The sequence below is a fragment of the Cololabis saira genome, chromosome 4 (genome assembly GCF_033807715.1).
Source record: "Cololabis saira isolate AMF1-May2022 chromosome 4, fColSai1.1, whole genome shotgun sequence".
Classification (NCBI taxonomy): Eukaryota; Metazoa; Chordata; class Actinopteri; order Beloniformes; family Belonidae; genus Cololabis; species Cololabis saira.
The window spans coordinates 13,872,347-13,893,125 of NC_084590.1; the positions used below are offsets into that span (position 1 = coordinate 13,872,347).

General features: G+C 39.8%; 2 protein-coding genes across 3 annotated transcripts in view; one reads left to right on the forward strand and one right to left on the reverse strand.

The window, feature by feature from the left end:
• ankrd13b (ankyrin repeat domain 13B) overlaps positions 1–19,761 on the reverse strand; it is an 84,979-nt gene extending 65,218 nt beyond the window's left edge. For both annotated transcript variants that reach the window (XR_009782486.1, XM_061718946.1), the window contains exons 1-3: positions 19,659–19,761; positions 12,617–12,816; positions 5,144–5,286 (exon numbers count right to left, since the gene is read on the reverse strand). Coding sequence is in view for 1 of the 2 variants with exons in the window: in XM_061718946.1 (XP_061574930.1) it covers positions 5,144–5,286; positions 12,617–12,629 (156 nt within the window). In the remaining variant the exon portion in view is untranslated. The remainder of the gene's footprint in view (positions 1–5,143; positions 5,287–12,616; positions 12,817–19,658) is intronic.
• Positions 9,272–20,779, forward strand: part of git1 (G protein-coupled receptor kinase interacting ArfGAP 1) — a 31,079-nt gene continuing 19,571 nt past the window's right edge. Inside the window, 4 exon segments of the mRNA XM_061718945.1 lie at positions 9,272–9,627; positions 17,872–18,005; positions 18,736–18,848; positions 19,322–19,427. Coding sequence (XP_061574929.1) covers positions 9,576–9,627; positions 17,872–18,005; positions 18,736–18,848; positions 19,322–19,427 — 405 coding nt within the window. The 5' untranslated portion in view covers positions 9,272–9,575.

Below are 20,779 nucleotides of genomic sequence, written 5' to 3' on the forward strand. Positions count from 1 at the left end.
TTTGCCAAAAATATATGCGGCTTAAACGACCCCACAATCTGTAGTATGTGACGGTGAACCACTCCCGGGAAAATTGCCAGTAAGCTACCGATCAGTCGACACTGCATACTGTATTGGAGCAGGGAAGCTTTTAAAGCAGGCAGGATCTGTAGTCCTGAACACTGCTCCAGTTTGTTGTGGCACACAATGGTGCATATGATCTGTGATTTATAGAACTACCAGCTTCACCTCATCGCAACTCTTTTTTTCTCTCCATAAAAGTCCCAACTCCACCCTATTCCTCCATACTTTCTCTCAATGCATGTCATGCACCGCCCTGGTTGTCTGCATGGACGGTAACTCGCTCTTGGACATATTCAGGGAGCTAATATCGGTGTCCTGATTAACTGAGGCAACTAGATGCAGATTCTTAGATTCATTCTATTATCCTTCATCATTATAATGTCTGTTACAGTTCAATACAGTTCATTTTGTTTAGCAATCCTGAAGCTTTAACCTTCCTCCCTTTAAAAACCAATACCTCTGTTCAGTCAAACTGTCCTGAGCCGAGCAGAGTTAGAGGAAAATACTTCCTGACACCCGTCATGACCACCACACATCTGCCGGTGTTTGATACCCCTCTTATGTGACTCGCAGAAAGCCAGAGACGGAGCCGGCTGTGTGTGCTGTCCTGGCTTTGAAACGATAACTAAGTCATAGGTAATAAAATAAAAGCGTGATTAATTCATTCTGGGATCTAATATTAGTTTAATGGTCATTTTATGGGTTTGTTGGTGGATATAAGCTTACAAGGACTGTCCACCATTTGAATATGCAAAATAAAAAGTGGGCTATACCAGATACACTCAAAAACAGAGAGGGCAGGAAACAAAACGGTGGTCTGGAGTTTTCCCCTGGAGGCCCCATGAGAGGAATGAAAAATGAAGAAAATTCATATTCTCTTTCCTCCTGCACCGCTCCTATTTTGTTTAACCTTTCATCGACGCCTGTAAAATGTTTTAAAGCAGTATCCCAGTCAAAAATATACAACAGTCATGATATTCAATAAAAGCGAAAGACCAAGAGGTTATCTGTAAATAAATATTATCGTTTACCATAATTTTACATTTAAATTCAAGCCTCATTCAGGTTTCAGAAGATTATTGTTGTGGCAAAGAACAGAATAATATCAGCACAATGTTTGCTGGTAAAGATCGACACCGTTGTTATAAACTACTATAAAAAGACTCGTAGAGTAAAACGAGTTCATCAGCACTTTAGTACGATGGAAGCTTTCAAAAAATATACTTGTTCCCTTATAACACGGGCTAAATATGTACAGGAAGGCCGATTTGGTTTATTTGATAAAAATATGGAGGGTCAGAGAAGACAGTTCTGTGCTGATATTTACTTAGATAGAGTCTGTTTCTGTATATACGAGCTGTTGTTGTTCTGTATCAGCTACTTGCTTTGCATAAACACACACAGACGCAGCTCTGGGCCACCTCCGCCTGGTCTGTAAGAACCAGGACATCCCTTTTGAGCAGAAAACACAGCCACATTTGCACGAAAAAAACACTCCAGACGCAGATCCTAAAAAAAAAATAAGCTTTGAGGCTAATCTACATATTCTACCCTCTTTTCACGAGTTTACGCAATTTCCCGAGGCTTTAATGAATGCGTGTGACACACTTTGGTTGGAATATCAGTGATATGGTATAAAAAATTCCCTTTTAAAACCTCCGTTAATGAGTTCTCGTTTTTCTAAAGGTGCCCCTCTTTTGTGGGCTGTGCCCTATTGGAAATCAGTTCTGGATTTGTGCACCACCAACTTCTGATGGTACAAAAAAAGCAGCACGGTATTAAACGGGCGGCGATGAAGATGGGGAAGCTGGATGAATCTGCTCCAAACCAATTATATGATCTCAAGCACAGAAAATGGGATTTGTTTTTGGGGTTTTTTTTCATTCATACTCTATTTTCCCTTTAATTTGTGCCAATAAGTGCCAAAAACATGTATAATCTGTTATTTATAAATGAACTAAATTAAAAGAGAATGTATTGATCCTCAAAAGGAAATATTATTGTTGCAGTTCATGCTATCAATTTACTACAGATTTAAATGAGTATCTCATTGCATTTCATACTAGTTGGGAAGTATGCCAGAACCTAAAGGAAAACAATCAATGGAGCAACAGTCCAGTGCGGGTAGACAGTTACACCACCTGTACTCTTGCTGCTCTGCCTGCAGTCTCTTTCAGCCTGTACTGTCTGAAATCTGTGCAAAAAGGTGTTATAGATCAATAGAGGTCCAGATCGTGTTCCTTCACCCGTGGCCTGATGAGACACGCCATCCTGGATTACTGAAACTTCAGTCTTGCCATCACCGGGTCTCCAAGCTCCTCCATTTTATTTGCCTGTGATCTCACACGCCGCCATGATGACCGAGGGAAGAAATGGTTTAAACATCCTCCTCCTTGCTCTCTATTTCACTCCTACCCTACATCCCCACATAATAAACATAATAGAGTGCAGCCTAAAAACATTACAGTGACTTGTTTTCTTCTTCTGTGTGTGGGGTTGCTTTAGGGAACGAAGGACTACTCCTGAAAAATAAAAGTGATATGCCGCTAGCAGGGATTTTACTGCCAGTATTTGCCTGCCTACGGTATATTTTTCTTAGTGTGTATTATTAGATTTTGGATTATAGTGTATAAAGGCTTGGGTAATGTACTTTTTATGTTATCCAAGCTTTGCAAAAACAATGCAAAGGTAAATAAAATGCAGGCTCTGCAAGTTGATGGAACAAAAACAGAACTGATCAATGCATCATTTTATCTAACATCAGCCCATAATCATTAACATTAATAACCCTGAACTTCTTTCTAAAAACACTTTGAATGGTCTTGTATGACATGTTTTACACAAGTAAACTTGCCTTGCTATACTGTACGTTTACTCTAAAATACAGGGCCGTGAATAGCAGATGGGGGGCCAAGCTCAGCCCCTACTACGCTTAAATTGCATGAAATTCTGCAATGAGTGGGTCTGTTTTAGTGCACCCTGTTATCCAAACCCCTAATAAAGTAGATTTGAATCCTTTATCCTACAAACCTCTGCTTAAAAACAATACTCGCTGAACTGAAAAAAGTTAGATGTCTTGAATGCCCTGCTTGACAGCTATGTATAGAACCTCTGACCACATAACTGGACGTATAAACTGGTAAATGAAGATGAGAAAGACTACTGACCCATCCAGAGTGTAGCCCAGTAACACCTGGTATATAGACTTCAGCATCCTACTGAACAGGATTGAAGCCGGCGTGGAAAATGTATAGATCAATAGGAATAGTTCAATAAAATTCACAAATTTGAGTGGAAGGCCGTGTCATGACCATTATTTATGGTTAATAGTAAACTATCAGAATTCCCTGCTACTTCCTATGCAACAATGTATGTTTCATAGTGATTAACAGCTATTACAAAATGAAATACGATAGTAATTTAAATCTGCAGTAAATGTACAGGATTAAACACTTAAGCCTTCCCCCACACATAAACCAGAGTCTTGAAATGTTCCTAGACGTTCAGGAAGCGTGGCATGTGAAACCTCTCCAGCATTTGTTCTTGCAGATATTTTCTATCGGATCCACATGTAAGGTGTGTGAAAGCAGGTAAGACTACGAACGTATAGCAGCTAATACTATAGAGCAGGAGTGGGAGTGAACAAGTGTGAGTACTGGAAAGAGCTGCGGCTTCCTACAACGTTAACCTTTCCTGAAGCCTTAGGAAATCCAAACAAACACCAAGGACTGGGTTTTTGCATTTCAGGAGTGACAGGAGACATGAAAAGCTTTTTTTCCCCTAATTCTGCCTTGAGGGTAAAATCATGAATTTCCATGTGTAAAACACGTGATGTTTCTTTACGTTACCTGAATACCAGAGGGTCTTAATCTGTTCAGTGCATCATAGGAGATGCTGCGTGCATTTCCAAAAACTTGTAATTATGCTTAAGCGATGGATACTAAATGTTGCACTTGTTCACTGTAAAAGTAGGGACTGCTGTAAATGTCTGCGATACAATAGCAGCCTTTACAGTAATGACACATGACTTTGGTGAAAAGGAAGGCTTCCTGAGTTGTGATTATTGTAACCACAAGAAAAGATGGGTGTCAGAAAGTGTGTAAATGTGTGTGAACGTGTGTTGCAGTGGGATGTCGTGTCTGTATGACACAAAATGCTCAGTTCTTAACCTGCAGAAAATATCTTATATAACAGGAAGGGGTTTCCATAAATGCATGACCGAAAAAAAGAGGCTGTTCTGTACAGTAGTCTTAGTCTCCGGCTTAGTCTCCGGCTCTCTCACACATAATGGTGTTAATTATTATCATATCGTCTGGCTCCTCACCCTAATCTAAAGGACTGATTATATCAAGGCCAGATTATAATTACCCACACAGCCGCTTTTTACACGTATATGTTAAAAGAACAAAGGTGTAGTATCTTATTGATTTTATTACAGTATTTATTGTGGTGGCTGGCAACTGTTCGCCCACATGATACAGCATCCGCATCGTCTCACCCACTCACAAATGGTTTAGGTGCTGGTGGGAAGGTGGAGAGCCTGCACAGTTTGGAGTAGATGAGGCATTAATGCTGCTTATGCACAGGCATAAAGAACCACCGACTCCAGCACACACACACCCACTCACAAACACACACACACAAATACCTTCCAGCTGGACTTGGAATTTTTCCAGGAAAAGGGAAAAGAAAAAGAAAAAACTCCTAATATAACTTCCCATGCATGACAAAATTCCTGGAAGGATGCTGTTTCTGACACCTTTCTCCACACCTGACATGCAATACCTGTTGTGGAACTCTGACAGATGACTGCATTGTAATAAAATATGAATGCATATGAAGGTAATTTGTCCACAAGTGTCTCATCCATACCCTACAGAGAACAATTAACTGCGCTACTGCTCTTCATGTTCTTCAATGAGATTCTCCATGCACGGACGGCTTCCACACCTCCACCATCCATCTACACGGCAGTGGGAACCCACGCACGCGTAATCGCGGGTAATAATGAACACAGGCCCGTCTCTGTGAGGAGGAATATGTGAATATGTGTGATTGTTCTCGGTCCTCGCAGCCTCACCTGCTCGCTGGCTGCCAGCTCCTTCTCCAGCTGCCGCGGCTTGTTGTGCCACACCAGATAGTGGGTAGGATAGCGACTCTTCTCCGGAGTTTTCCTGGCAGAAATCATCCTCGGATCATAGTTTTCCGCCTCCTCTTTCTTCACTGTGGAATGCAAGAATACTTTCTCGTGAATTTACCTAGTAAAAATCGAGCCTATCATCCTCTCCAGCGGCGGTGATGCCCAAAAGGCGTGTGAGGCTTTTACGCGTCGGGAGCGCTTATATACGCTCGCTCTTAGAATAAAGTGCAAAGCCCCGTGGTGCTTAAAAGAGGGCGAGAAAACCTCGTCTGATTGTCTCAGCAGTCGCAGCTACACCTTTATTTCTTCCCCACCCGTGCCTCCAACCCCCCCGCCTTTCTCTCTGTTCTCCCTTCCTACTCTAACTCATCTATCCTGCTCCTCTCCTCCCATCCGGCGGCGGTGACTGAAGCCTGATTTATGGTTGCGCGTTACACCAACGCAGAGCCTACGTGCAAGGGTACGCGGCCACGCGCACCGTACGGCGTAGGCTCTGCGTCGATTGAACGCAGAACCATAATTCAGGCTTGAGAGAGATGCGCTGACAAGCTGCCATAAAATGTGCGCACACTCAGCCAATCCGCTGCCGGGGATGTTGTGATTAAACACATGCCTCACGAAAAAGCACCGGAAATCGAAATCACAACAAAGGTTTAAAATAAAACTGCATATTCTGACTGGGCACCAAGGGCGTAGGTTTGGTCTCAACATTGGTAGGGACGATATAACGGCATAACCTGCATGTACACTTTTTGCTGGGGACGGGACATTAATAAGACCAAACAGATTGGGTGAACGGGGGTCAGGGCTACATTTGTCACGAATATGAACCTAATTAATTGATAGGCGAAATGATCAATGCAAAATAAATCTCTATCGACTTATACTAACTTTCATGTGTATTGGTTCACCTGATACACGGTTCGATTCAAACCTTTGTTTTCAAAAACTACTAAAGAAACATTTTGAAAACTTCCAGAATATTCCAGGATGCAATTTAAATTGCAATATTTAAACATAACTTAAATTATTTTAACATACACAATAAATACAAACTTATTAATAATCTCTTAACTACTACTTAACCTATATATGGAACTACATGTTAGCCTACATTGTCCTTCACCACAAGAGTAATACATTGCTTTAAAATAATTAACTTAATAACTGTAGGGTCAATTTTATCCTTACAACATTTGGGAGACAATCTAAATTACCTATATATCTGAACTCATTATATAATTCAAATAAGTTTCATATAAGGTTGCTTAAAAGTTGGTGGGGACAATTTGAGCCTCCTGAAAAGTTGGTAGTGTTATGTCCCTACCGTCCCTATGCAAACCTACGCCCTTGCTGGGCACAAGTCTCCTCAAGGACCTTGTGATGTATGGGGAAAGACGACCAGTTTGGAATGAAATGCACTTAAAGTTTTACTTTCCTCTAATTGTGTTATATTATGCAGTCATTTAAAAAAAAAAGAAAAAGAAAACAGATCATATTTAATGACAACCAAAGCTACTTTATAGTCCTATTAAGATGAACTGTCTGTAACCTATCTCATGATAAGGAAATGAAAGGAAAAAACATCATCCTGTAATTATCTAACATTAGGTGGTCGACATCCCTCTATAAAATACTGAACAAAATTTTAGTCAAAAGTAAAGTGCTAAAGGGCATGATGTTTGTCTTTCCATGGGGCTGTTGTTCTGTGTGTCATATTTGAAATTCACCACGCCCTTAATATCCAACACGAGTGGGATGATCTCTCTTTGTGCAGTCATGTGACTATTCATGGTATTACTCATGATTTCAGGAAGAATAGCCCATGAAAACGGGAAGTACGGTTTTCCAATTTACTTGGAAAAAACATTTTTTGGCAGGTCAAAGGGAGATTTTAGGATATCAGATGTAATGGTGGTTATATTTGACAAAAGTCTAAAAGTATTTATACATGGTGGTTACCCAAACCCATACACATAACTACCTCATTTTATAACAACTTTTTTTTCCAAAATGGGAACTGTTGGGCAAATGCAGAAGAAATAAATTGGGCCAGGATAAACAAATTGTGTTATATTGTAAAAATGAAAAGATGATGTTGTATCACTGTTGAGTGAGTATACTTAGAAAAGTATCATGATTCGTCTGATATCAGAAGAGGAATTATCCTCAGTTGTTCACTTAAAATAGATCCAGTTTCACACAATGTGCACCTGCCATTGTGTATGAGTATCAACAAAAGCCCACAATAGTGCATGAGATATGATGTGCGAACTGAAAGGATAAATACATTGTATCATGGGAGTTGATGCAGGTTGCTATTGTACTCTGACAGTCCAGTCCCCCTTTTTTTTCAAGGGAAATTATAGATTTTGTCATGAAATTATGGGCTATGTGCTGAAAAAAGGGTTCCCAAACCCCAAAAGCGTCAAGAAAGTGCAAGGAGGGAGGAACAAATCGTATTTTACTGCAACACTCATGAACAGAGTGTTGAAAAAGCAATTTGCACTTGTCTCCAAGTTGTGATTGTTGGTTGTGATTGTTGGTTTGATGGGAAGTTCACATTTCAGTGTTAATTAGGTCAGTATTCTCTTTTCTTTTCCCCTTTTTAAAATGTCAAACTTAAGTCTTGCTAAAATCTTAAAATCGATGACATGAAATAATTCAACTTCAGTTTTCTTATAGGCTACAACGAATGAATCTCTCTGAGAAGGTTCAACTTTGGAAGTCAAAAATGTTATCCTTCATGTGGCAGCTTGGTTGTTGTTTAATTTTTAATTTTTTTTTAATTAGTTGTAGTATGAGTTTGTTTTTGATGGCTTGCTACAATTGCTTCTCCAGTATTGCTACTGTCTTTCCTCCTTGGCATTGTGTTATGTGAGCACTTCAGATTAGAAAATGGAACATTTCTGCTAATATAGAGGCGCTCACGCGCCGTGTGTTTTATTAACCTGGAGGACTTGATCTCCAGCGCTGATAATGACCATCTCTGTTCATGTGGTGGCATATTTAGTTTTTACACACTTTGTCTGAAGTCTGGCTTAATTTTTGTTTAGTAAAGAAATGCTAAGTGAGGTTTTATTTGCTTCATTTTTAATATTATTATTATTATTATTAGGTGTAAGACCCTTTTTTTAATTCTGTTACCAAGTTGATATCTCAATAAACTATTTAACTATTTAATTATTATTTCAGAGTCATTGATATGACATATGTGGTAGTACTATCTGGTATTTTCAATTAGTCCAATGAGTAGAATATTTGGTTAGTATATTTGGCATGATTATAGCACTATGAAATATGTTTTGGTGTGTATGGACTTTGACTGACTTAATTTTTTTTTTTTTTTGAAGTTGAGTTGTGGGGGTTTTGTGTTCTATGTATGTACAGTATACCCCTCTTTTTGTGATTGAAAATATAAAAATACAATAAATAAATAAAAAAAAAATAATAAAGTGTGTACGACCTAAGGAATCGAAGAGGGTGTGCTTTGTTTTTCCACAACTATATTTGTGAACTCCAAGACCCCAGTTGTGCTTGTTCGGAGCCTTGCAAGATGTGCAATTAGTTGTAGTATTAGATTTTTTTTTATTAAAGCAGCACTATGTAACTTTTCCACCTGAATATAATATTTCCAGAGTCATTGTGATGGTACATCAACTTCCAATGACACCTTAATGACACCTCTGTCATGGTCTGAGGGGTTTGTATCGCCTTCACTGGCACTATGTAACTTCGAGGTGGATGGTAGGAACCCTTCCACAATACTGGTAAAGCATTACCGCTTTCTTTTTCCCAAAGGAGCCGCCAAACTCAACAAAAGCTGAAAGTGTGCTGCTTTAAGTTAATTAGATTTTACAAGATGTTTCAATTGCCCCCTAACCTGGAGCAAGTCAAGTCATATTTGTAGAACTCTTTGTTTTAAACGCATTGTTTCATTTTATGAGAGAAATCTTGAATTTGGGCCGCTATAATTATACTTGTGCATCGGGAGAAGCACATAATTAAGCCGTGGATGCTGTCCCCGGCTCTCCCCCCTGCTGGAGGCGTCCCCCCGGAGCCTGATGGAGGGTGTGAGCGGACAGGCTGGCAGGTAGAGCTGCAGCTGCAACTACACACCGCTCTGCGTGTGGAAATGTCCCCGCTCCGCCGTCCATACGTGCAGATGAACCGTGTCCCCGCACCGCGGCTGTAGGCTCGGAGCTCGGAGGAGAGACCGCGGTGGAGCCAGCAGACCGCCGGGAACCCGAGCACCTCTCCCGGCTTCCGGGGGGTTCCGGGGCCGCAGCGGTGGACGGAGGACGTCGGTCGGTCGGTAGCTCCGGGGAAATACCACCAACACCTCTCGAGTTCAGCCGCTGTCGAGATCGAGATGTCACGGAAGCTGCAGAGGACGGAGGTCTGCGCCGACTGCAGTGCGCCAGGTAGGAGGACATGATGGAAGCACCGGGACAATGCACCAGGGGGGGGGCGGCCGCGGGCGGTGGCGGGGCCGAGGCTGCTGCCGCCCTCGGCGGGTCCGCGGAGCAGGAAAACGGCCGGTCTCCCGAGCGGCTAGGCCCCAAATAAAAAATAATAGGCGTGTTGACGCGACTAGCAGCTCCCAGCGCCTAAACACACACACCCTGCAGCTTCAGGCTGGGTACTGGGCTCAAACAGGGTCTAGGGGTTAGTTTAATGGAGACTTTGAAGAGAAAAGTGTCAGATTATGCGCCTTTTTGCTGGGAGAGAGTTTGTTTTGGTTCCTAGCGGGCTAGCACACCGGCCCGGGGTCCTGCTGGCTCATCCAGCACAGACCGACTCTACTAACTCATAATATACACACCCATGTGTGTTAATATCATTCTGTTATTGGCATAAATCGCCTGCAGCTGGTGTAGTTTGTGATCCTCGCGTAGCTGTTAGCTGCAGAACTAGCCGCTCGACGCATACGACGCAGAGCATACGGCGTAGGTTACGCGGCGTCGCGCACCGTTGCGAGCCGTAGGCTCTGCGTCGATGTAACGCGGAACCATAAATCAGCCTTGACTGCTGCTAAACTGCTCCATACAACCAACTCACCTCGCCTTTAAAGCAGATTCAACTGTGTTTAGACTCTTTATTTTCGTTATTCTTCAGAGCCCAATTTGCATTAAGTTTGTGTTTTGTTGGGTTACTCCATAGCACACTTTGATTTAAAAAAACCAACAAAAACCACCAACTCTGAGGGAGTTGACAGCAAATCAACTTAATCCTGACGTGCATTAACTGATTTAGTAACGGCCTCAGATTCATACATTGCTGTCAATCCACCAGAGGTGGACAGAGTACTCGACCCCAGTACTTGAGTAAGAGTACAAATACTACTGGTCAAAATTTACTCCGTTACAAGTAAAAGTAGCTCAGTCAAATATTACTCGACTAAGAGTAGAAAAGTACTTGCTTTTAAAGGTACTTAAGTATCCAAAAGTAAATGCTTTTACATTTACTTTAAGTAAAAGTAAGAGTAAGAGTAAATTTCTTATTTTCCACATCAGTAAATTACTATATTTTTTCTAAATTGATTTAAGGATCTTTTAACTCTTGTTTCTGAGAATTAACTCTTTGAAACCAGCTGCACTGATGTGCTGCTTTTAGAACCACATGTTATATAAAACCTGCAGTCTTGACTTGTTGCGGCTCTGTCTTGACAAACGCAGGCTACTTTGGCGGTATCGTTTTGAGGAGGCTTGACGTATTTCCGCTTTACGTACATCCCAGTGGAGAGTGTGCACTGTGATAGGTCTCCTCCTTTGACAAAAACAGCTTGTATCCAATAGGATTTTAGGGAAGAAGAAAAAAGAGCAGACCTGAAAGTAACGAGTACTTTGTTTTCAGCCTTCCTAGAAATTTACTCGAGTAAAAGTAAAAATATTTGTCTTGGAAATGTATTCAAGTAAGAGTAATAAGTACCAAAGAAATCTAATACTCAAGTAAAGTACAAATCCTCTGGATATGTACTTAAGTACAGTACTCAAGTAAATTTACTCCGTTACTGTCCACCACTGCAATCCACATGGGCCGATCTTCTGTTTCACTGTGTACTTATTAAGACTCAAAAATCACCAGGTCTTTGCAAGATGTTAAAATGAGGCAAAACGACACATCACATATTTAGCAAAACTGAGGCAAAATGCACAAGACGTGTACCTGAAAAACTCAGAACACACCATGATCAGCCCCTTCATGATTCACTAGAATCAGCGTCAGCAGCAATAACTTCATCTTTTTTTCTGTATGACATAATTTTAGCCCAATTTTCTACACAGCAGTGCGTTCATTGGGGTTCTGTAGCTCCCAGAAGGTTCACCACAGTGCATGTGGACTCTGAGCTGACCGCTGCGACACCTTGGCTGCGTCCGAAATCGCATACTTCCACCCTAATGAGTATGCAAAATGAGTATGTAAGATTTTTTAGTGCGTCCGAAACATTAGAACGTACTCAATAGTGTGATCTATCCATACTCATTCTGAAGAATTTTTTTAGTATGGATTGATGGACACTAGCCGATTAGAAACTTCCCATAATGCAATGCAGCAGTGTTTGGTTGCTAAGTAATACGTATATGTCATAAGTATAATATTAAGTATAATAATATTATATAATATTAATATTATAATATTTATATATAATAATATTATATAATGTCATCTTGTTTCGGGCAGAATAAACGGGAAAGAGCGGAGCACTGCAACCGCTGCTTTGACAGGTTACCATGGTAACCCCCCCCCCTCCCAACGGCAGGAAGTGACGTGTGCGCTCTTAAAGCAGCACAATGTAACTTTTCCACCTTAATATAATATTTCCAGAGTCATTGTGATGGTACATCAACTTACAACGGGTTTAATGACACCTCTGTCATGGTCTGAGGGGTCTGTATCGCCTTCACTGGCACTATGTAACTTTGAGGTGGATGGTAGGAACCCTTCCACACTACTGGTAAAGCACTACTGCTTTTGTCCAAAGGAGCCACCAAACTCAACAAAAAAGCTGAAAGTTACATTGTGCTGCTTTTAATAGTACGTCCGAATTAATGCACACTACAGATATTTACTCAAAAGTGTGCCAAATTTAAGTATACTTTTTAGTATATACTTTTTAGTATGGCATTTCGGACGCACCGCTTGACTTTCTTTTCTTGCCCTCACTCAGCTATTATGTTGTATGTTTGCTGATGTGATTTCGATCATTGTTATGTTATATGACCCAGCTTTGGCCAAATATTAGCTGTCAGAGTAATATCTTCACCCTTGACTTTAGTATAGTCTGGTATGCATAGATGTTTACAGCACATGCCCAACTGCTGTGGCTGAAAGGCAAACCCATATCATCACCCATCTGCCACCATGCTTGAAAGTTGGGATGAGGCATTCTTGCTGATATGCTGTGCTTACTTTTTTTATCCATATGTGGTGGGTAGCTGAGTGGTTGGTACTGGTGCTGCCTCAAAGAGTTCGTTCCCGGTTCGACTCCAGCATGAGTTCTTCCCGTGCTCGTGGGGTTGCATCAGGGTATCTGGTGTAAAACCTAGTCCTAATTAACATGCTGACTGTGATGCTCCGCTGTGGCGACCCCTCTGCAAAGAAGGAATACGCTGAAACAAACAAATGATTGTATTAGTTGGACTGGAATCATAGTTTTAAAATGCATGTAAAAAAAAAAAGTTAAGACTGATTGAAATCCACCAATGGGCTAACACACCCAGATAATGTGCTTGAAGTTGAGCTTATCCTTGCATGTTACCACTCAGCGGGACTGAAACTAGCCTCTAAGCTCTGCACATGCTTCACAGTTTCAACTCAAAGCTTTGACCCAGAAAAAAAGTTCCTGAGGAAGCTGATATAGAGGGATACTGAGAAGAAAAAAACAACCTAAACTTTACAGGACGTATAATATACAAAGCTGTAGGTTTGATTGTTTCACCATTTGCTATTGTTCCAATAAGATGAATCTGATGCTTTGATGTGTAGCGTGATAGGTCAACTGGAAAAGAGTGTTGCTAAAACAAAAATCAAAGTTGGCTCTATCACCACTTATCGCAGCAGAGTCACATTTTTTGGTCCGTAAATCAATTCCCTTTGGATGCATGTATATTGACACAAATAAAGGATTCCAGTTAAGGGGCCTTATCAAGTTACAGCCATAGCTTGACAACACTGGGCATGTATACGTACTGATTGTTCCAGATGTATTTTACAGGGTTTTTTTGGTACTTTTACAGTAATTATTGCAGTGTGGTCTGTAATAATTGCTCAGGGGTCATATTCTGGGTCTCTGGAAAGCACCAAGAGACAACTTGTATTGTAAAAGATGCTATTTGAATATAATTGAAATTGAATTGAATGTATTGTGGGTTGTTTAGGAACAACTTTGTAAGCTGTCTTGCTATATTTGTTTAACAAGAAAGCTAAGCCTGCCCTTTTCCTGGTAACACTTCCTTACAAGCCATACTTGTTCAGTCCTTTTCTAATTGTGTTGTCAAGAACTTTAACATTTTACATGCTTACTGAGGCCTGCAGCTTTTGGGTTTTTGAGCAGTTTCTCTGAGAATTGCATGTTCTGACCGTGAGGCGAACTTGCTGGGGTGTCTGGTTGTGGGAAGTTTGGCAACCATTTCAAATCTTTTCCACTTATGAAGAATTCCTTCCATTCTGAATTGTTTTCAAATGGCTATATAACCCTTCCCACATTGATGGCTTGCTGCAATTGCTTCTCCAGTATTGCTGCTGTCTTTCCTCCTTGGCATTGTGTTAACATGTGAACGCTTCAGACTAGAAAATGGAACATTTCTGCTAATATAGAGGCGCTCACAGGCCGTGTGTTTTATCAACCTGGAGGACTTGATCTCCAGCGCCTCGCTGATAATGACCATATCTGTTCATGCGGTGGCATATTTATTTTTTACACACTTTGTCTGAAATCTGGCTTAATTTTTGTTTAGTAAAGAAATGTTAAGTGAGGTTTTATTTACTTCATTTTTAATATTATTAGCGTTCAGACGTTTTCTCAGTGTGTCTTAATTAAAGTGTGTAAAACCTAAGGAGTTGAAGAGGGTGTGCTTTTTTCTCCACAACTATATTTGTGAACTTCAAGACCCCAGTTGTGCTTGTTCAGAACCTTGCAAGCTGCACATTTCCACCAATAAGATAAAGGACAAAATAGTTAAATCGACATTTATGATTTTAACCTTATGTTAATGCTTATGAATAACATTGATCACCTGCTTTATCTGTTTACCTTTTCTTGTGTCCCCTTAATTCACCGTACTTAACTACGCTTTCCCTGAATACCGTAGCAGCTTATAGAATAATCAATTTTTCCTCATCACTGACCCATTAATCCTAGTTTGATGGAGGGGAAAAAACGCTTTGTTTTCCATAAATCACTAGTATAATCACATAGCCTTCCTTAGAGAAAATATAATCCCTTTTTCTTCGCAATGGTGGATATTGTGTTTATGTCATTGTAGTTGTTACGAGCTGTATATTTTTTCATCTGTACTAAACTATGCGTTTGTAGTCCCTACTTACGACAAAATGCACTCGTGCAGTGGTCCTTGTAAAATGCTGACCGAGCTACTAGGCGACTCCCTACTACCCAGCTTGTGTCACAACAGGGGATATTTCCATGCCGTGGGTACAAAGTGCAGTTGACCCTCAGTGCTAATCTCAACATTCATACTCTCCATGAGAATAAAAGCTTTATTATTGCGGACTGATGCAGTTGCTTCAGAAACTGAAACTTGTGTGCAAGTTCTTGGGACGGTTGGACAGAAGCGACTGTAATGAATCTGATGGCAGTATTTATTTACTTTTTAATTCACAGATCACGGACTAGAGAAATTAAAAACTTTGATGGCAAAGTTAATTAATCTCAGTGAGTTAAGAATTGGGTTGTGATATATTTTTTTTGGTGCAATGAACAGGTTTATATCAGGGTTTCCGCGGGGTTTTAAAAAGTATTAAAAAGTGATAAATGAAAATTGCCAAATTTAAGGCCATTAAAAGTGTTAAATTCACTGTCAGAGGTAATTTTTTTTTAAAATTTGTATTATTTTTTACCTTTTACATTTTAATCAGTCTATTTTATTGTCATTCACAAAGTGAAATAAATGTGAAACATCTGGTCAACATCAATGAGTCTATAAATCTGTTCTGTATAGTGTTCTATAGGTCAAAATCTGTATTACTGTTAAAAGGTCCGTGATTTACACTTAATGTTGCGACAGTTTTTTAAAAAAAATCTGAAGGTAGTGAAAAAGGTATTAAATTGGTATTAAATTTAACATAAGGATTGCTGTATAAACCCTGTATATTAAATATGTAAGTATATGCAGCACAGCTTTCCCAGTTTTTTTCATAATTAATGCTGATTATTTCACTCCAATATAATATCTTAACTGATAATTGTCTGAGCTTTATTGACAAACAATGCAAAATGATGTCATTCTGCAGGTCTGGTCAATAAAGTGCTGCTAATAGTCTGTCCAAGTTTAATAGCTTAATGGTATAGTCATCATGTCGATCCGGGGCGCCGAGCAGATAGGCTGTGGGAGTTTTTGTATTTATTACACAGATTAAGGAATGGGATTGCTGTATTTTGGCCTGTAAAGCCTGTCGGCTATTGTTCTAAACCAGGCAAAAGTGCTGGTCAAAGCCATTTCGCTTTTGCCGTTAGGTTTTCTGCAAGAAACAGATTTAAAGCGTTTCATTTCATCAGCCGATGGACTGTTTTAGCTCCATTAATACCCTAAGCTGCGACAGTTTTATCCCAGACTATGAGTGACTAATGCCGGCAGTGAATATGTGTCTGTTTGTGTATAAATCATGTGTGCGTGTGCTGATGGTTGTTGTGATATTGTAGAGTGTGCTAGTTAGTCGTCAGCTGCTCATCACATCATCAGGGTCCTGAGGGCATAAACATGGCCCACACTCCGACTGCTCTTTGACTGCCAGGGGACCGACTGCAGCCTTTGTTGTTTTCCTTCCTGTTTTCACCTCTGTCACTCTTGTTTGTTCTCATTTAGAAATAAGTGCCATGTATTTATCCCAGTTCCATGAAAAAATAAGATAAAATATACAAAGTAACTCTGACATATATAATTAATCACTGCATTACTGCACAAAATAGAAAATCAACAATGGATGATGTTGGTATAGAATAGGGAAGGGCGGTATGGACTAAAAAATTTATCACGATAATTTCAGGCATTTATCCCGATAACGATAAAAATGATGATTAAAAAAAATACCAATTCAACTCCACCTTTATAACTATAAATCTATCACCACATTCAGTCTTTGGAGCCCCCAAATCACTGCTCTAAAAGATACTAAATGCTAAATTAATAAAAAACAATTAAATTAGTTACACCTTTACTGCAAAACTGGAATGACTCCTCGCTCTCAGATCTTTCTTTCTTTCTTTCTTTCTTTCTTTCTTTCTTTCTTTCTTTCTTTCTTTCTTTCTTTCTTTCTTTCTTTCTTTCTTTCTTTCTTTCTTTCTTTCTTTCTTTCTTTCTTTCTTTCTTTCTTTCTTTCTTTCTTTCTTTCTTTCTTTCTTTCTTTCTTTCTTTCTTTCTTTCTTTCTTTCTGGCTCATTTCCTTCCTTCCTTCCTTCCTTCCTTCCTTCCTTCCTTCCTTCCACGTTGTGCGTGGATTTAACACAGAACCATAAATCAGCTTTACACAAAAACGTCATCAACGGGAATTTATAATTTTTATTGCGAGATGACAAATTCTTACGGTGGGGAATTTTTTTTGACGGTTTATCGTGAACGGTAAAATATCACCCATTCCTAGTATAGAAAATCTACTGGCAAAAGTAGGTGACATTTTTGGAGGTTAGTGAGGTATCACTCCTGTTTTAAAACACACAGGACTAACTAATTTTATTACTTTTATTGTCTTGCTCTGCAAATATAAATATCTGGGTATTTAATTGAACATTTCTTACTGGAAATGAAGAAAAGGAGCTACGTATTGTATTGATCATGAATAGAGTCTGAGCCATAGCGGTGCAGATGGAGCACATGGGCGTTGTCGAGTAGGCCAATCCAATAGTTTCACACCTGGCTGATTGCAATTATTCAAACTGTACACAATAATCCCCCCTGTGTCTCCGTACAGCTGGATGGAGCTGAGAGAAATGTTTCTGTCACCATTTGTAACTCATTTTAATGGTTTAACCTTTGAGTGCTGCTGTTATAGTGACATCATGTTGTCACAAAAGCCCAACCCTTTCTCCTAAGCTTTATGACACCCAAGGTTAGAATAAGCACCAACTGTTTACTTGTATATCGACTTCTCAGTACTTTGAAGTCCATTGCATTTGCAGCAGAGAGGTGGAAGTCTTACAGCCATAATCTTCCAGAAGAAGAAAAGAAGTCTATATCTAGAGATCCACCACTTAATCTAATTTAACAAACTGGGAAGATTCCACATCCTAGTTATTTATGTCATATCGTATGTCCACATGTTTGGGGTCAGCGAGTACAGATATGGATTTTTTTTTCTTCCCAATAACACAATAACCAGACTCTTGATGCCATAAGCACTTGAGTATCTTTACATAGCTAACAATTCTGTCATTCAGTATTCAGCATGAAATTGGATCATAATCATCATCTGTATCAATTTTTCTCCACCAGACCCAGGGTGGACCAGCATCAACCGAGGCGTCCTGATCTGCGATGAATGCTGTTCAGTCCACCGCAGCTTAGGGCGTCATATTTCCATAGTAAAGCACCTGAGGCACAGCGGATGGCCCCCCACACTACTGCAGGTAAGGGTGCGTGGAGAAGACAATAGTGATGTCATTAAAGCAAACCCAGTGCAGGGAACCTCTAATGGGGCCGCAGAACAACTAGGACTATATACAGGACTGTCTCAGAAAATTAGAATATTGTGATAAAGTTCTTTATTTTCTGTAATGTAATTTAAAAAAAAAAAAAAAAAATGTCACACATTCTGGATTCATTACAAATCCACTGAAATATTGCAAGCCTTTTATTATTTTAATATTGCTGATTATGGTTCTCAGTTTAAGATTCCCAGAATATTCAAATTTTTTTAGATAGGATATTTGAGTTTTCTTAAGCTGTAAACCATGATCAGCAATATTAAAATAATAAAAGGCTTGCAATATTTCAGCTGATTTGTAATGAATCCAGAATGTATGACATTTTTGTTTTTGTAATTGCATTACAGAAAATCACAATATTCTAATTTTCTGAGACAGTCCTGTATGTGACTCAGGCCAACATTTCCCCTGTTTGTGCTCTTTTTTGCATGTCTTTGCACTTTGATAGATCAGATCTTTATTGTCATTGTTATATAACAACGCAATTAGAATTGCCTCAGTCAGTGCTAAAAATTAAATAGATAAATACTATAGTATATCAAATATTTACACACAACATAAAATAAAAGAAATGGTCCATGGATCTTAATCCCTCTGTTATTTACTTGTGATGTTGAACCCTCGTTAACTCATGGCTATGACTGTGTTTCAGATGGTTCAGACTTTGGCCAGTAATGGGGCCAATTCCATATGGGAACACAGTCTCCTGGACCCCGCACAGGTGCAGAGCGGTCGTAGGAAACCAAACCCTCAAGACAAGGTCCAGTAAGTATTCTAGCCACAGACCGAAACCGTGCAGAGTAACAGTAAAACAATCTCACAGAAAATATTGTAGAAATATGTGAAGATAAACGTATGTTTTCACAGGTAAACCAGTTTTTACATGCGTCAACTTTAAACAGCTTGATCATGGTCAGAGTATCATTAACAAATGATGGTGCTTTTCTAGTTGAGAAATGCGATTGACAACAGTAATTCATAGTGCAAGAGAGTATTTGCTTATATTTTATGGTCCACAAATCTTGACTCACATCTTGCACGGATTGTGACTCCAAAGGGCTTTTTGTGAGAACCAATCAGAGTGGTCGTCAGAAAATGGGTTTGGATTGATTTAAAAGCATGACTTGTTTTTGGCAAATATCTCCTCATCACATTAGAGTTGGTTTTTCTTTTGTTTTTTCTTCTTCCATTTGCTCCCTGGGTTTTTGCTAATCACCTTACCTTCTCCTTCTGTTCAGTCCCACTAAGTCAGAGTTCATCAGAGCCAAATACCAGATGCTGGCATTTGTGCACAAGCTTCCCTGTCGTGATGATGATGGTGTCACTACCAAGGATCTCAGTAAGGTGAGAGCTCAGGATGTCACAGATGATTTGTATGTATGCATTGTGCCTAGGAGAGTGAGATTGTGTGCCTTTAAGTTTGCAGACACAACAACTGGTTCCACAGAATTAAACCATAATGCTTAAAAAAAATAAATAAATTAAAAAAAGAAGCAGATTTGATTGTCAGTGGAATTGTTATTTCTGCACACATATAGCTGGGTTTAGAAATATTGAAACACCATTTTCTCCCACCTTTAATTTGACAGTGTTCAGATCCACATTGCAGGCCAGGTTTCCAGCTCTTCTAGTGGTTTGCCACGTCTTTACTGCAGCTGTTTCAGGTTGTCCGTCGCAGTTTTTTGGGTCGTCCTGCGTTCAATTCTGTCTTGAGCAAGAGAAATGCAGCTCAGCTCTTTGTAAGGTCAGGGGATTTAATTGTCCATTGCAGAACATTCTACTTTCACCTTATTCTCCTTTTGAAACAGCTGTGCTGCTGTTATATTGTGTTTCGGGTCACGGTCCCTTTTGTACTGTGAAGTGCTGGACAAAGCATTTGGCTGGATCTCAGCAGGCAGTATGTTCCTATTGCAAATCAGAATTCATCTAGCTCCTTCTGGACCCTGTCGCATCATCACTTAATACAAGTAATGTCATGTAAAGGGTTTGGAGTTATACATGCCGATGCTTCAGATTGTGAGTCCAGCATCCTCAGGCTAAAAATGGGACTATTTCAATAAACTGTAGACTTTTTTTGGCTGTTTATTTGATTAAAATATGACTATAGAACTGCCTGCACGTGTTCGTAGAGTGTTTTTTGGGTTAATTGCACCTTTCAACAGAGGTTTTTCACATATCACCTGAAATTAAAGTTAATTCTTTGCACTTTACCAAATATCTCTTTGTCCAGCATATGAGCCAGGTATAATACAAGAAGCTAGAGAGACAAGACAAGACAAGATCGGCGTGTATGTTGCGTGGATTTCTTTTTTGAGAGGGCTATCTATTGCGTGCGCTAGATTATACGCTATTGTGTATTAATAGTGTTCAGACTTCAGTTACTTGCTGCTGGCGTAGTTGGCGTTATAATGGTACAGACTCCCTGTTACTAGAATATGTTTTGATATAGAGATAGAATAAGCAAATAAAGTGTCTGAATATTTCTGGGCCTAGCTGCAGAACATCTTACCCAGCGAAGGGTGAAATGTCTGCAGGTGATGGGAGTCTTTAGGCTTATTAGCCCTTATGGAGTCACTTTGGAACAGAGTGTCCAAGCACAAAAGTGATTTCTTTGCACCTTGCACATAAACACATATGCATACACGCACACATGCACTGCACTCGCACTCATAAAAGCCCCTGGCAGGAAGTCATCT